Source organism: Ammodytes marinus (genome assembly GCF_949987685.1).
Source record: "Ammodytes marinus genome assembly, chromosome: 11".
In the NCBI taxonomy this organism is placed as follows: Eukaryota; Metazoa; Chordata; class Actinopteri; order Uranoscopiformes; family Ammodytidae; genus Ammodytes; species Ammodytes marinus.
The window spans coordinates 8,321,650-8,337,053 of NC_137215.1; the positions used below are offsets into that span (position 1 = coordinate 8,321,650).

The following is a 15,404-nucleotide window of genomic DNA, read 5'->3' on the forward strand; positions in this document are numbered from 1 at the left end:
TAGGCCTATAGACTATTTGCAATACACTCATACCCTTTGTGTTACTTACGAGCTGAGCATTACTTTGCAAAAATGTCGCTCCTTAACAATAGGCTATGTCCATATGCTCCTTTTCTGCATGCATTGAGTTGAACATAACGTGAACACGGACAAACATCTAACAACGTCTTAGCTTTGGCGAAACATTTCTCAGTAGACACATTTGCACGGCAGGAGGTGGTGAATCAAATCCGTGTAGAAAAAATACGAATTTAGCCGGTCGGAGAGGGTGTGTGTTTTGTGTGAAGGAGAAAAGTGACTACTTCAATACAAGATATACACCGTTAATGCACCGTTTTTATCACTGTTTGCCATAGCGGTTTTAAGCAAACATGCTTGTCCAGTGGCGTTTCCAGGACATTTTGACTGGTGGGCCACAGACCCAGAGTGGGGTGGCCACCGCAACACCTGAATGAATGGCATGTGATATGCTGTATAACCGATGCAAAGATGATTTATAATCCCAGACATGTTGATAAAAATGTACATAAGTACATGTAACCGGTGTGTAATTATATTTCACCAATAATCCTTTTATGCCTTTAATTTCCTTTATACATTTCTTTATTAATGAATATTTGTTTTGAGAGCTTTTATTTTGATACCTTGGGATGTGTGATTCTGTTGTTACCCGTGAGGTCACTTCCTGTTATTTCGCGCTAGCTTCTTCAGTCGGCAGTATGCCATAAAGAAGATAGGTGAGAATGTACAGTGCTCCTCTAAATTAACCCTTATGCCCTATTAAAAAAAAGTTACACTGGGACCATTAAGTACATTTTGTGTATTTTGACCTTTAAACTGCATTAAAATGATGAAAGATCAATATTTTTTCACAATTTTTTTTTCCATATTTTTCATGAAGGGGTTGTTATTCAATTTATGTCATGATTTAATAAATCACAAATAAAAATTAACCCTTTAGATGCCATTTTTGATCATATACCACTAACCGCTTTATTGAAAAATACACTAAAATTCAATATTCGATTTTTTTTTTTTACTTTGATTATTATTAGTATCACCGGCTCACCCATCTGAATACTAGGTGAGAAAATTGAATTTGGTGCATTATTACTTTTTGTATAATGTCAGATTGAATAAAAAAGTTACACTGGGACCGTTAAGTACATTTTGTGTATGTTGACCTTTAAACTGCATTAAATTTATGAAAGATCAATATTTTTTCACAATTTTTTCTTTCATATTTTTCATGAAGGGGTTGTTGTTCAATCTATGTCATGATTTAATTAATCACAATTAAAAATTAACCCTTTAGATGCCAGTTTTGATCATATACCACCAACCGCTTTATTGAAAAATACACTAAAATTCAATATTCGAATATTTTTTTTAACTTTGATTATTATTAGTATCACTGGCTCACCCATCTGAATACTAGGTGAGAAAATTGAATTTGGTGCATTATTACTTTTTGTATAATGTCAGATTGAATAAAAAAGTTACACTGGGACCATTAAGTACATTTTGTGTATTTTGACCTTTAAACTGCATTAAATATATGAAAGATCAATATTTTTTCACAATTTCTTTTTTCATATTTTTCATGAAGGGGTTGTTGTTCAATCTATGTCATGATTTAATTAATCACAATTAAAAATTAACCCTTTAGATGCCAGTTTTGATCATATACCAACAACCACTTTATTGAAAAATACACTAAAATGCAATATTAAAATATTTTTTTTAACTTTGATTATTATTAGTATCACCGGCTCACCCATCTGAACAATAGGTGAGAAAATTGAATTTGGGGCATTATCACTTTTTGAATAATGTCAAATTGAATAGAAAAAGTTAGATTTCTACCATTGACTTACATTATAACGAAACTTTTTGGCAACCCGCCTTTAAATTAAAGTGAAACTATTTTTTTGCCTCTGATTTCCCATTTTACTGCAGAAAACACAATGCAATTGGGTAAAATGAAAGAGAATAGTAAAATTTACCCATTTTATCACCTCTTTTGTCATCAAAATATGAGTTTTTATGATGAAAACAACTCACTAAAACTACAAAATAACAGCTTTTTTTTTTTTTTTTTTCGTGTGTAAGTGTGTGTGTATGTGTCTGTGTGTGTGTGTGCAGGTGTAAGTGCATGTGTGTGTGTAAAAGTGTGCTTGTGTGTCTGTATGAGAGGAGAGAAATTACAAGGGGTACAGATTTACAGCCCTAATATCGTATGACACATGCAAACACACACACCCCCACACACACACACACATACACACACAATCTTATTTTGTCATGGACATGCAGACGTCAGTCCATACTATCCATATCAGAACACCTTTGACATTTTTCTTTAGATTTTTTTGTCACATTGGCCAGTAATCCTGAAGTTTGACAGAAAATATGAAAATTTCAAATTTTTCCTCGTTTGTGTCATTTGGCATGTTTGTCCCTCGGTTTGAGACCATATGAAATGAATAAATCAACTAGAAATGGGTTAAAACCTAAAATGTGATGCCTTACCTTCAAAATGAATGCAAAAAATTATATAAATTCTGATTTTATCTTGCCATTGCCAAGGAATCAAAAATACTGGTTTTATGGCTTTTTATGAGTTTACGAAATGGCATCTTTTTACACAAGGATTTCAGTTTATGTGATTTGAGTTCACACAGACTGACTCCTGGAAAATATTTTTTCACTTCAACCATTCTGACTAAAAGAGGTGTTCACTAACTACACATCAAAACCATTTTATGTATTTTTTTATTTTTGTTATTGGTTTGCAACCATGAATTATAAAAGGATGCCAATTTGTTGTAAAGGGTCACCATAGAGGTCAGTGGGGGGGGGGGGGGGGGGGGGCTAAAATGGGGCATTTGTTTTATTTACCTTATTTTTACATAAGTTTATCAAGTTTACTACAGAGAAATGGCAAATTACAGTCAAAATTATTTTTCACTTTAATTTTAAGGTGGGGGTCAAAAAATGTCGTTATAATGGAAGTCAATGGTACAAATCGTGTAGCTAACGGTCCCAGTGTAACAAAAACATCTCACACAGTCAAAATTAAGTAGATATGGATGAAACTCAGAATATCCAAACTTCATTGTAAAACACACCTCCTTACCAAATTTTATGGCTAGGGGACAATCACAGCCAAAATTATCTCAAAAATGCAACCCCAGATACACAAATCTCCACCAATAGGGCATAAGGGTTAATGTGTATAAGTGATTAAACACGGTAAAACCTGTAACCGATTTGTAAATAATGTTACCAGGAAGTTGCAGTTGCTGTTTAGTTATGTTAGACGCTCATTTTAGTGTGTAAATGTTGTTATATCCAGTATGGCAGTTTTTATTGTAGTTGTGGGTCTCATGTGCTCGTGTCTCCCTGTGTTTTAAAGGAGTTCACGTGTTGTGACGCACATCATTAATGGCCGTGCTGGTTTATTGTTTTCTCATCCCAGGTATGTGAGCTCTCTGTATTTATTTTAATGTACTTTTAATTCATTTGTTTAATAAGCACTTTTTCTGCAATTGTTTATTCATGCTGAACCATATTCCTAATATGTTCTTAAGTCGGCAGTATGCCATGAAGAAGATAGGAGTTCACGTGTTGTGACGCACATCATTAATGGCCGTGCTGGTTTATTGTTTTCTCATCCCAGCCCAGAAAAATAAAGACGTTGATGAAGCAGCAGTTGTCCCGACTCACTTCTTTAGCCTACACAACGCAGAGGTAGCGGCAGACCGGCTACATACAGAAATGAAAAGGTGGAAATACAAGTTATTTTAGTTGCAGCTGATATACATGTCAATGTCATGGTTTTTGCTGCAGCTGCTTTCTTTACTCTTGACAAAGTAACCAGTGTATTAGGAAATTATACATTGCATTAGCAGCATTTCAACAATGGGATCTGTAGTTCTTAAATCTAGTGGCAGAACGGTGTGTTACCTAAGATTTGATGTGTATCATTTCTTACCCGTGTAGCTATTTTCATTTGGAAAAGAAGCACTAAGTAATTTACATGAAGGGTTCATTATTGTATTAATGTATTTCACCAATTGCCTGTAAAAAGACAAAGCACTGGTCAGTTAGGGAAACATTTTAACAAAAATACCTCTTACATTATAGCAGTCTAAACAGGAATCATTTACCTAACAGTACGGCAGTGGCAGTTTTGGTTTTAGTTCATACTGTTGCAAATCTGATGGCAGCTATACAATGTTTGCATTGTTCATAGTTAGTACTGAAGGAAAAGTTTTGCTTTTTTATTTTGTTTTCCATGGTTACATTTCCACTGTGTAGATGTCACATCTTTGGTAGAGCTACAGTTCTTTAAATGGGACCAATCTGTGTCCACTTTTGTATTACAGAAAATACAGAGTCAGGCCTGAGTGATAACATACAATTTTTTTTATTAGAAAAAGTACTGAACGTTGGAATTTGTAAACACTTTTTACCTCGACGTCCCACATTCGCATTATGATTGCATATTTTCCCTTAATACCAAAAGTTTGTAATAAAAAATAAAAAATACATTTACACTCTTTTCTGTACCCCTGGAAAGTTAACTCATTATTGTATATTTTCCCCATTACATCAAAATCTGAAGAACAAACGTGACTTCAGAATAACCATGATAAAAAAAAATATATATATATATATAATGAGGACGGTTTTAAGGATTTGATCACACATCTATTTTACAGGCCATAATCATAGTTGGGCTTCCCCTCCATGTAGGACTTGTAGAAGGTCTTGTAGGTCTCCACAGGTAACCCACTGGCTTTGACAGCTGGGTCCTCAGCCATTCGCTCTGTCCACTTCTTCAGCTCTGGTGTGCCGTCAAGGCAGCTGTAAGGAGAAAGGGAATCAAATCATTCACCTGAGACCAAATATAACACATGAGCATACGTCACTCATGCGACAAATCAGATGTCATGAAGGATAGATGACAAAGAGGACTATTTGTTCCCTGCTCTTTTACTCACTTTTGTACTGTATCTAATATTTGTATTTTTCCATAGTTTCCATAAATAAAACGTTTTTATTTTTAAATGCCCCGAGAGATAACCACTTACTGCTTAAGTTGAAAGAGCTCCAGCCTCTCAAACCATGGCCACATCATGTAGTCGATCATTGTGATGGAATCACCACCGAAGTACTTTGTCTTCTTATTGACCAAGTCCTGAAAAAAAAGATAAACATTCATCAGTTTATACAACACTGTTATATTACTGTCATATAGAGAAACAGGGGATAATCTCATTTCACTCATTCTTTTAACATTTATTACAATTTATAGATAATTACAGTTGTGCTCACTTTGTTTCTAGATTTTTTTTTAGATTTCTTTATTTAGAAGGGCCAGCGCACATTGATAAACATGAGCACCAGAGTTCAACATGTAAATGTGCCAGATTTAGCCATGCAGGCTAATTTTCACCTGTAGTCCCTGGCAGGTTGACGGCTTAAAATAAAAATCACATTTCATCAAGATTTCACAATGGTGATATGAATTTGATTTTTTATCTAGCGTTTTCGAAGCCTGTTTAAAACGTGTTTCAACTGAGCATAATGTGGTCCGTCCTGCCTGTGTCCAGCTGGTAAGACAGTAATTAATATGTGAGAAAGTCATAGCATGAAGGTACAACTTTGAGGCCTCTGTAGTTAAATTATTCCTGATGTGTCGGAAATTTGATTAGTTGATTTTGTTTAGGACTTTTTTAACTTGTGTTTTAGAATTGAGTTTATAATCTATTATTCATCCCAGGTACTTGAACTCTTGGACCACTGAGAGTCATAGTTCTATTGATATTACAATATACCAAATCACATGTCTGGTTAATATGTAGAGAAACCAGAACAATCGACCTCACAAACGTACCTCATTCAATTTGCTAAACTTTTCTTTCAGTTCAGCTTCCAGTCCTGAGACATCCTCGCCATTCTTTCTCCCCATTGGGATCTTGTAGAAGAACGGTGTTACCTGTGGAAAAACAGTGGCACTAGTGTAAATATTTAATGATGGCAAAAGTAAACGGCGTAAACATAATGCAAGTCTTCATATGATATACCTTAGAAAAATGCTCCAGCATCATCTTCTGTTGGGCTTTGCCAAAAGGAGAGGCAGGGAACAGCTTGTTCTCAGAGTAAACTTCGTCCAGATATTCACAGGTGATGGGAGACTCGTATATCACTTCACCAGCAGGCGTCTCCAGTGTCGGGACAGTGCCAAGGGGATTCTTCTCAAGGAACCAGTCGGGTTTGTCTTTCAGGTTGATGTTGATGGTGTCGTGCCTAAAAGATATAATACAGGTTCAGTAAATGTAATTAAAAGGGCACCAATTACAAGGCACTGATCATAGGGTAGAAATTTAGGTATCTGTGATACTGTGGTATAAAGTAATAAAAAATATCAAGTCTTACTTGATTCCTTTGGCGTTCAGCACTAATCTGGCCCTATGTGCGAAGGGACAGAATCTCATGCTGTAAATTCTGATTTGGTCTTTCGGGACCGGACCGGGTGCAGAACTCCCTGAAAGAAAATAAATAATTGTAATTTCCATAAACGACAATGTGCAACAATCATGTGATGATCTTTAATGTGTAACTGCAGTAACTTTTACAATGAGTAGCCTATATTTCAAAGGAGTGAATACTCTGAACCAGGTTTACTGCCAAGTACGTTCACACATACAACACATTTGCTTAGACTGGTGGTGCACACAACAATATAGAGAACATACGTTTCTAAGGCTAGTAAAAAAAATTGTCTTGTGATTTAGGCTATTTGTAACCAAACAAGCAAACAACGAAAAAAAAACTTCTCAGATGCCTGTTTTGCAAAAAATAAAATAAAAAGTTCACCCATACATGCTTGTCTATACATGCCTACTATGATACTATGATATAACCGCAGGTGCTCAGGCCTTGACCTTACCCAGTTAATACAACAAAACCGCTAAAACTAAACTAAACACAAATAAATAACTCCTGTAGTCTATGTAGTAAAGACCATACTCAAATTAAGTAAATAGGAGTAGATTATAGACTATTTGCAATACACTCATTTTACCCTTTGTGTTACGAGCTGAGTCACATAATGCACGATCATAATGACTTTGCAAAAATGTCGCTTCTTAACAATACGTTAGTCATTCCACCAATCCAGTACGATTTGAGTCCCCCTGATCTTTTTAAGTGTATTTTATCTATAAGATCAATTCAATCTTTCTTAAAAAGCTTTTTACATCAATTGAAGTCCCCCCTTTAATAAGATGTAAAACATTACATACATTTTATCCTTATTTCAGTAATTATCTGGTTTTCTTTAGTTGAAACTATCTATTTTGTCATGTCCCCCACAGCCTTCAATGAAAATCTACTTGGGATATGACAAGTAAAACTTGAAAATGTTCAATAAATGTTGCCATACACATAAACCTCTATATGTGCTTTTTTACAGGAAGTGATTTTATTCTAAATAAATTCATGATTATTAATTAAAATCACAATATTTACTTCCGTCCCTCAGTAACCCTCAACCCCGTTACACAAGTCATTCTCCTACCCATAAAAAAATAATGGAGTGTTCCATATGTTAAATGTAACATTAGAAGACATGTTAGAGGCCTTTTGAACAACAACAGCAGAAAGAAGCAAGTTGCCATCACCTTTAACAGCTATATTTCAATCATTTAAATGTTGATATTGTTGTCGTCAAGCTTAACAACTCAACCCCGTTACATGAAATAAAGATAGAAAACAATAACTTGTGAAAAATTATATTTGTCATTTTGAATAAATATATGATTTCTTATCTCATGCATGCCATGTGTGCTTTCCTGTTCTTCACACATGCAGAGCAGCAGCCATAATGAGCAAAAAATCACAACCCCGTTACACTCAACCCCGTTACTTTTTTGACAGTTGGAAGTAATTTGAGTCCAAAATAAACTCTTATCTGTTTATGTCCCCTTCAACCCCGTTACAATTTTCAACCCCGTTACCCTAATTTCAACCCTATCACACCTGCACTTATGGTATTTATTCCTTAAAGCTTATAAAAAATATGAACTGTTTGTTGAACAATGTCTGAAATATTTAGGGTAATCATCAGAATATTAATTTTAGTTAAAAATATGAAGTAAAACCACATTTTGATTACACTTTGATCAAAAATGGTGTGATCGCTGTCAAAAAAGGTACCCATTTCATACTTTAGTATTGCTGAAAAGTGACATGTTGTGTAATTTCTATATTTGCAAATATTGCATTAGTTTGGGGGACATCTGAATAGTACAAAAATGTAGATTTTATAAAGAATACATTTTATAATCATATTCAGACAGGTGCCACAGTGTCCATAACGGGGTTGAAAGCGGACAAACCTCTAACAACGTCTTACCTTTGGCGAAACATTTCTCAGTAGACATATTTGCACGGCTGGAGATGGTGAATTAAATCCGTGTAGAACAAAAAAACAACTTAGCACGATCGGAGTGTGTCACCGTGTGTGTGTTTTGTGTGAAGGAGAGATAGTTGAATAAGATTTTAATGTGTATCTTACTTCCGGTATGGGCGTGTCAAATGGCACAAGGGGGTGGTTTCCTAGGAGTTTTCTAGTTGCCAGGGAGACGCAGCGTTTATCGCCTACTGTTGAGTGTTGACTCTTGGTTTGTGAAACATAGGTTGAATTTTATTTTGTTTTATCTTGAAATGGACAACATTGGAAACCTAGAAGTCAGGTATGTGTTAGTTAGAAATACACCCAACTAATTCTACTTCAATACAAGATATACACCTTCAAAATGTAAACCGCTAAAGGTCGTTTAAAAGCACTATGGTTGTCTAGAAGGTAATTGAGAAACTGGTAGTAACTTAAGAAACTGGCAGTTACTTATTAATTCATGAGAAGCACAAAGTTAAGTAAATATGAGTAGATTATATAGACTATTTGCAATACACTCATACCCTTTGTGTTACGAGCTGAGTCACATAATGCACGATCATAATGACTTTGCAAAAATGTCGCTCCTTAACAATAGGCTATGTCCATATGCTCCTTTTCTGCATGCATTGAGTTGAACATAACGTGATCACGGACAAACATCTAACAACGTCTTAGCTTTGGCGAAACATTTCTCAGTAGACACATTTGCACGGCAGGAGGTGGTGAATCAAATCCGTGTAGAAAAAATACGAATTTAGCCAGTCGGAGAGGGTGTGTGTTTTGTGTGAAGGAGAAAAGTGACTACTTCAATACAAGATATACACCGTTAATGCACCGTTTTTATCACAGTTTGCCATAGCGGTTTTAAGCAAACATGCATGTCCAGTGGCGTTTCCAGGACATTTTGACTGGTGGGCCACAGACCCACAGTGGGGTGGCCACCGCAACACCTGAATGAATGGCATGTGATATGCTGTATAACCGATGCAAAGATGATTTATAATCCCAAATAGAATCGCCACTGCACATGTCATATGCGGACATTCAGGTGACAAAAGTAGCCACCGGTTTCTCAATGATAGAAAACCTCTAAAGGTAGTTTAAAAGCACTATGGTTGTCTAGAGAAGGTAATTGAGAAACTGGTAGTAACTTACTAATACTTGAGAAGCACAAAGTTAAGTAAATAGAAGAAGCACAAACAGGGTGCTGGCTTATATATGGCTGTTTCCCTCCCTCTCCAGGTGGATACAAGGTTTCACAAACAAAAGCATCGAGTTTGTCGACAGGAAAACAGTATGTTACTCGTGTGGGTGTCATATCTGTTTCCTGAACCTGGAGACAAAAACGCAACGTTTTCTAAGGAGTCCTGGCAGAGGCGTCGGTGTACTGACAGCCAATGGCAACAGTGGGATTTTTGCTTTCTCTGAGCAAAAGCTATCCCCATCTATATTTGTCTACTCTTTACATGGGCTTCACTTAAAGCATGAGCTAAAAGGTAAGGTCATATTTAAATCCTAGATAAATAGCTAAAGCAGTGCAAATTGCCATATGGCTTGCTGATTCACTGTAATAACCTTCCTAGGTGTTTTGGTGTGTTTGCATGTATCCATCCTATATTTATTTCCTCAAATCCTTAACAGTTGCCACTATTTATTTTTTGCAGGAACAGCACAACTGGACTACACATCTCTGACATTAAGTGATGGAAGTCCTTATTTGGCCTGTTGTTCCTCTCTTCCAGACTACACCGTAACAGTTTGGTGAGCTATTGAAAGCAGTACACAAATGCGTGCCAGTGTGCCCCATATTTTCGGCTGTCTTTCTTGTGTTGTGTAGCTCTGTTAATGTAAGCGTGACTGTGTGATGCAGGAACTGGGAAACTGCTGAGCCAATTTGTACACAACCACAAGCCGGACGTGACATAATTTCTTTGGTTTTCAACCCCCTGAACTGGCTCCAGATCTGTGCATTGGGCAATACAACCCTTACTGTCTGGAATATCGAAAAGAGTGACAACTTTCATGTCATGAAACCCAGGTAAAGCAGGCTTGGCTGCACAAACAAGTAGTGAAAAACTCAACTTAAAAATGGAAATTATTTAACTGCGAAATTAAACTTAACTATATTTCCTGTTTTTATTCTTTACATTCAATAAGCAGCTAAAGCAATAAGGACTGCATAACAGATGCAGAATGTAGAAAAATTCAGTGTCCAAACAATATAATGTACTACTGTATGTGTGTATGTGTACCATATTTATTTCGTTACAGTTTGGTTGAGCTTCCAGCAACTGATGGTTCCTTAGTTGAGCGATTGGGGCCTAACTGTGGGACTGTCAGAAACAAACTGCCCTATTTTGGTCCAGATATGCCTCCATCAGCCATCTCAGGCGTGAAGGGAGACAAGGCCGAAAGCATTGTGGTATGTTCATACTGTCCTACTAAATACACCTTCACCTATTTATATGTTTGTTTTTGTTGTGATAGAGCTTTGGTTTTTTGAATTATGGATCTTTTTCTGTTGAAAGCACTTTTAATGTCAGGCTTCCAAACAGAGTCTTAATGCAAACTGTTACCTAACTGCACACATCTTTAAACAGACCAAACTCTGCACCAAAGCCAGACTAACCCCTACTGCCATCTGCTGGACGGCCACATCACAGCTTTATGTGGGCTGTGCTGAAGGCTTTCTGCTTCTCGTTGAGCCAGAGAGTCTCTCTGTCTCAATACTCTTCAACCCCACAAGTAAACAAACACACACACACTGGGACACTGGGATGAGTAAACTGAGAGTATTCTAGTCTTCCTTACAAGTATTTCTTAATATCATTTGGCAACAGAAAAGACATATGACATCAGTTTTTTCTTCTTACTTTTCTTTCCCAGGTCCTAATGCTATCCCTGAACTCAGACAGAGACACTTTCAAGGATTAACCCTGAACAAGAATGGCTTGATCACTGTAGGAAAGGTACAAGCCCATGCACCGCTTAACATCTGCTTGGAATAATACTCTTCATTCTTTCTTTCTGCCAATTAGTGAATTGCAGTTTCAACCACCTGAAATTCTCTATCAAATACATTTAAATGCACTTTCTGCTCATGTTTTACAGGAGAGTGTGGTACGCTGTCTGCAATTTAAAGGCACTCAAATCAATATCACAAAAACATGGCAATTACAAGGACCTGTCAGAATTGTGAAGTACTCCCCTGACAATGAAACCTTACTTTTATCTTCTGATACTGTAAGTACCTAAATGCACTATACTCTGGCACAAAAACACATGATATTCCATCAAGTAATCAAATATTGGAAAAGTGAAAATATGTATTGAACAGAGAGTCTGAGAACATAACAGGCTTCTTATTATTCAGGGACAAATCTATGCATTGAACCCACGGTCTGACAAGATTGTGAAGGTCCTGGATGTTCTCAGTGGCAACTTTGTGGCAACAGCTATGTCACACATGGAAAAGAACATCTGTGTGGTAAAACATTTGTGTTGTTCCAGAATTACAGTGTCTTGGTAACGGCATGTGTCATTTGGGTCTCTTAAGTGATGTTTGTGCTTGTGCTGGTTGCAGTCATTGAGGGACTCTGGAGAACTGCAGCTGTGGTCCACTGATGGCATTTGCTATGGTTCCCTCAATCTTCAAGCTGAGGTCAGATTCACAAGATAGGAACATTCAGAACCAATACTTGTTCTGTAAACATGTGTAAATGACAAACGTTTAATCTGTGTGTCTTTAGGTGACAAGTCTGGCCTGCTGTCCTATTGCACAATACGCAGCTGTCGGAACAGCTTCAGGAAATGTCCTCTTTATCGACCTGAACGGGGACTGGCAGCCTCGCCTGGTGCACCAAGTTCATCTCTACCACTGTCCTGTGGATCACCTAGTGCAAGTATACTCCATCCATGTGATGTCACAGAGTTAACATCTCAGGCATGATGTATCTCTACCCTATATTAAAATCACACGTTAAATGGTAACAGCCTTTCTTATTGTGTGCATGTATGTTTTTTGTGTGTTTTTGTGCTTTTAACAGTTTTGATCAAGAGGGGCACTACCTTCTCACCGGTGGTTCAGATTCACATGTCTATGTACTGGATCCGAGGCCATCAAAGAGGTTTTCAGTCATAGGGTGCACAGGTACTTACAGTTTTAAACAATTGAATCCCCACGTTTCTGCTCTTCTGTACATATCAAAACACTGTACATTTCAATGCAAATGCCATTTTAACTTAGAATTGATATACAGTATAGATAAAAAAAAAAAAAGTTATTGTCCTTTTGATTAACTGTTGCATTTTCTTATATATATCGAATGATATAGCAAGATCAGGCTCACTTGCAAACTTTTTGTCATTTGGATTTCTTTTTTAAGTTGTTCCTGGAGGCATTTTGTCACTTTCCACTCAATGCATCAAGGACTTTGAGCAAGTGAAAGTTCTTGCTCTATGCGCTGGACAGGAGGGCAGACGTAATGAGGGTAGCCTGCTCACTGTGTTCTCTCTGCCTACGAAGGACCTTTCAGGTACAGCACTACATTAGAGTAGATTAATTCACTACACATGTACACAACCTTTTTTAATTAAGGGCATATTGGAAAATTATAATCGACTCGTCAAACACAAGCCATCATAAACTGATATGGTACACATCCAAGGGAGAGAGTACATATATCAGAGAACACATATTGTGCTGCTTAAAAGAAATTAACAAAGTAATAATGACCTGCAGCTTTCAATAATTAATCAAGAAACCTTTAACTGGACTCCTGTTCTAATTGTTTTAATACTGGGAATCTCATCATTCATCCATGATATGCTTTGACAGTGGACTTCAGTTTCACTTTTACAGAGAAAACCAAGCACAAAGACTTGAGTATAAGCAATTAATAGTACTTAATTGGACATTTTAATCCAAATGTTAAGACATGTTGTCACTAACACTGTTTAAAAAGAGATAAAAACGACTGAGTGGTTTACAAAAACACACACTTTGTTTATACAGCCTCAAAAACTGTGTTTAACAAGGTAGACAATGGGAAAGACAACTCTCAATAGTAAAGGGCAAACATACTGTAAAGTGTGAGGCCCTAAAAAACATAACTCCTGTGTGTTTTTAAGGAATATACCTGACAGTTTAAGTCCCAAATAACAAGGACTTGAGTAATACTCATACAATGATGAAACATTTGTGTGATTTGGTTGAAACACAAAAGTATTGTATAACAATGTTTGTAATGTCATTTAATATGTGGTGTATTTTGTACTTTTACTCTCCAAATAAGTTACTAGGCTATCTGTAGTAGTGTCCACTATGGACATGACTTGCTTATTGAATATAAAATAGGAGCCTGACTGCTTTAAATTACTTATTTATTTTCTACATACATTTATGATGTGCTCCCTATAAACTGCAGGTCCAGATTATGTGGACCGACATGGTTGTCTGTCTACTCACATCCTCAAAATGTCCAGATACGAAGTGCCTCATCCACTTGAATCCTGTGTGCTGGGAGTCAGTGAGGTCTTTGCTTACTGCCACAAGAAGAAAACTCTCCAGCGATTTCAGCTTCCTCAGGTTCACTGCTGGCTAATGTGTCACATTATTATAATCCTTATTATCTGGCTTCATCCACCTGAAAAATCATTGATACAATTACAGAAAACTAGTACACTTAATGTAAACCGCATTCTTATGTGTGTTCTTAATCGTGTATAATGACAAACATATGAAACTACTATCCTGCTCCCTGTTTTTTCTGGCAAGGACACAGACGGTCTCTCCAGTCAACAGGTGGTCCAGCTCGAACCAAAGCAGGAAGTGAAAGGTCACCCTCTGGGCCCTGTCTCTCTCGTTCTGTCTCCTCACCAGTTATGGCTTGCTTCTGTGGGCCGGGATGGCCTTTTACGCATCCGAGGAACTGCCTCCATGGTTAGACGTATTAGATTTTTTTCTTTGGTAGTGAGACAATGCAGGCAAAAACATTGTAGTCTCAAGCACTGCTCAATTTTGAGATTCTTGTCTATAATGCTTTGTAAATGTTTTTTTTAACTAAACCTTGTAGTTTGCATCCTCTTATTTCTCCTATACAACCATCTTTAATGGCCATTATCTCAAAATGTGTTATGTTTTTCAATACCAAAACTCTCAACTTGTTGTATATAAAAGCTATATGTATGTAGTAAAAATTGAATACAAATATTAACTCTGGCTTTATCCAACATTTAGATTTTAAAATAGATCAAAATGTACTCATACTTAGTTACATGTGGCCAAATGTGCGTATTCATTCACATATTTCGGGCAAAATAGATATTTTTAATGTTAGCAATCAACTGGCAATGTTTCATGAAGTTATCTTTAAGTTACATTCTTTTAACCTTCAGCGTCTCACCTTAAATGAATGTTTCGATCACATTATAATTGTCCGTGGTGTGTATTACAACGATGTTCCGTTGCATCTGCAGGAGCGCTGCATTGAGCTGCTTTGTCATTCATGGCGTGTTGGTGGAGTTCAGAGTGTGTCCTTCTCTGCAGACAGCCAGACACTCCTCACTGCTGGCTGTAAAGATGGCTCTCTTGTGTGCACCGATCTCAGGTAAAACTGTCTGTCATGCTTACATAATGACCCAGACCCACTGTGAACAGCAGAGGGAACTGTTGTTCATACCAGTGATGTCACTATTATGCACGTTGATATACAGTATCGTACATAAAACAGGGATTTTCTTTCTTAGCCTAAGCCGTGAAGGAAAAAGGGAAATAAATGCAACAGAAGTGGTGGATTATGGCTGTAATCTGTATGAAAACAAAGTTACAATAAATATCACAGCAGCCCAGTCTACCCGCTGAATCAGATCCCGCTCACATTCCACATTTGCCTCCTCAGCTTGCTCCTGCACGCTTTAAAGTTTAAAACCC

The 15,404-nt window shown here is 36.9% G+C and overlaps 2 protein-coding genes across 2 annotated transcripts in view; one reads left to right on the plus strand and one right to left on the minus strand.

Annotated features, from left to right (window-relative positions):
• Positions 1–4,416: 4,416 nt before the first annotated feature.
• LOC307257299 (glutathione S-transferase omega-1-like) lies at positions 4,417–8,548 on the minus strand. The gene is made up of 6 exons (XM_080036478.1): positions 8,429–8,548; positions 6,448–6,556; positions 6,096–6,318; positions 5,906–6,007; positions 5,100–5,206; positions 4,417–4,872 (listed from the first exon to the last, which is right to left on the minus strand). The coding sequence occupies exons 1-6, from the start codon at positions 8,454–8,456 to the stop codon at positions 4,722–4,724; spliced, it is 720 nt and encodes a 239-aa protein (XP_079892604.1). The 5' UTR covers positions 8,457–8,548; the 3' UTR covers positions 4,417–4,721.
• A 191-nt stretch (positions 8,549–8,739) lies between these two features.
• The window catches only part of cfap43 (cilia and flagella associated protein 43), a gene marked incomplete at its 5' end in the record, with an annotated part of 18,966 nt that continues 12,301 nt past the window's right edge, over positions 8,740–15,404 (plus strand). The window contains 16 exons of the mRNA XM_080036849.1: positions 8,740–8,768; positions 9,716–9,969; positions 10,138–10,234; positions 10,344–10,511; positions 10,745–10,895; positions 11,074–11,218; positions 11,360–11,442; positions 11,585–11,716; positions 11,847–11,960; positions 12,057–12,134; positions 12,223–12,369; positions 12,518–12,623; positions 12,859–13,008; positions 13,900–14,060; positions 14,250–14,414; positions 14,951–15,081. Of these exons, the coding sequence (XP_079892975.1) occupies positions 8,740–8,768; positions 9,716–9,969; positions 10,138–10,234; positions 10,344–10,511; positions 10,745–10,895; positions 11,074–11,218; positions 11,360–11,442; positions 11,585–11,716; positions 11,847–11,960; positions 12,057–12,134; positions 12,223–12,369; positions 12,518–12,623; positions 12,859–13,008; positions 13,900–14,060; positions 14,250–14,414; positions 14,951–15,081 (2,111 nt within the window). The remainder of the gene's footprint in view (positions 8,769–9,715; positions 9,970–10,137; positions 10,235–10,343; positions 10,512–10,744; positions 10,896–11,073; positions 11,219–11,359; positions 11,443–11,584; positions 11,717–11,846; positions 11,961–12,056; positions 12,135–12,222; positions 12,370–12,517; positions 12,624–12,858; positions 13,009–13,899; positions 14,061–14,249; positions 14,415–14,950; positions 15,082–15,404) is intronic.

Excerpts from the sequence above, each read along its gene's own strand:
- LOC307257299 (XM_080036478.1), bottom strand. The coding sequence starts at position 8,456 with ATGTCTACTGAGAAATGTTTCGCCAAAG. Across the intron at positions 6,319-6,447 it reads CTGAACGCCAAAGGAATCAA|GCACGACACCATCAACATCA; the intron begins GTAAGACTTGAT and ends TATATCTTTTAG. Across the intron at positions 6,008-6,095 it reads TGCTGGAGCATTTTTCTAAG|GTAACACCGTTCTTCTACAA; the intron begins GTATATCATATG and ends GTTTTTCCACAG.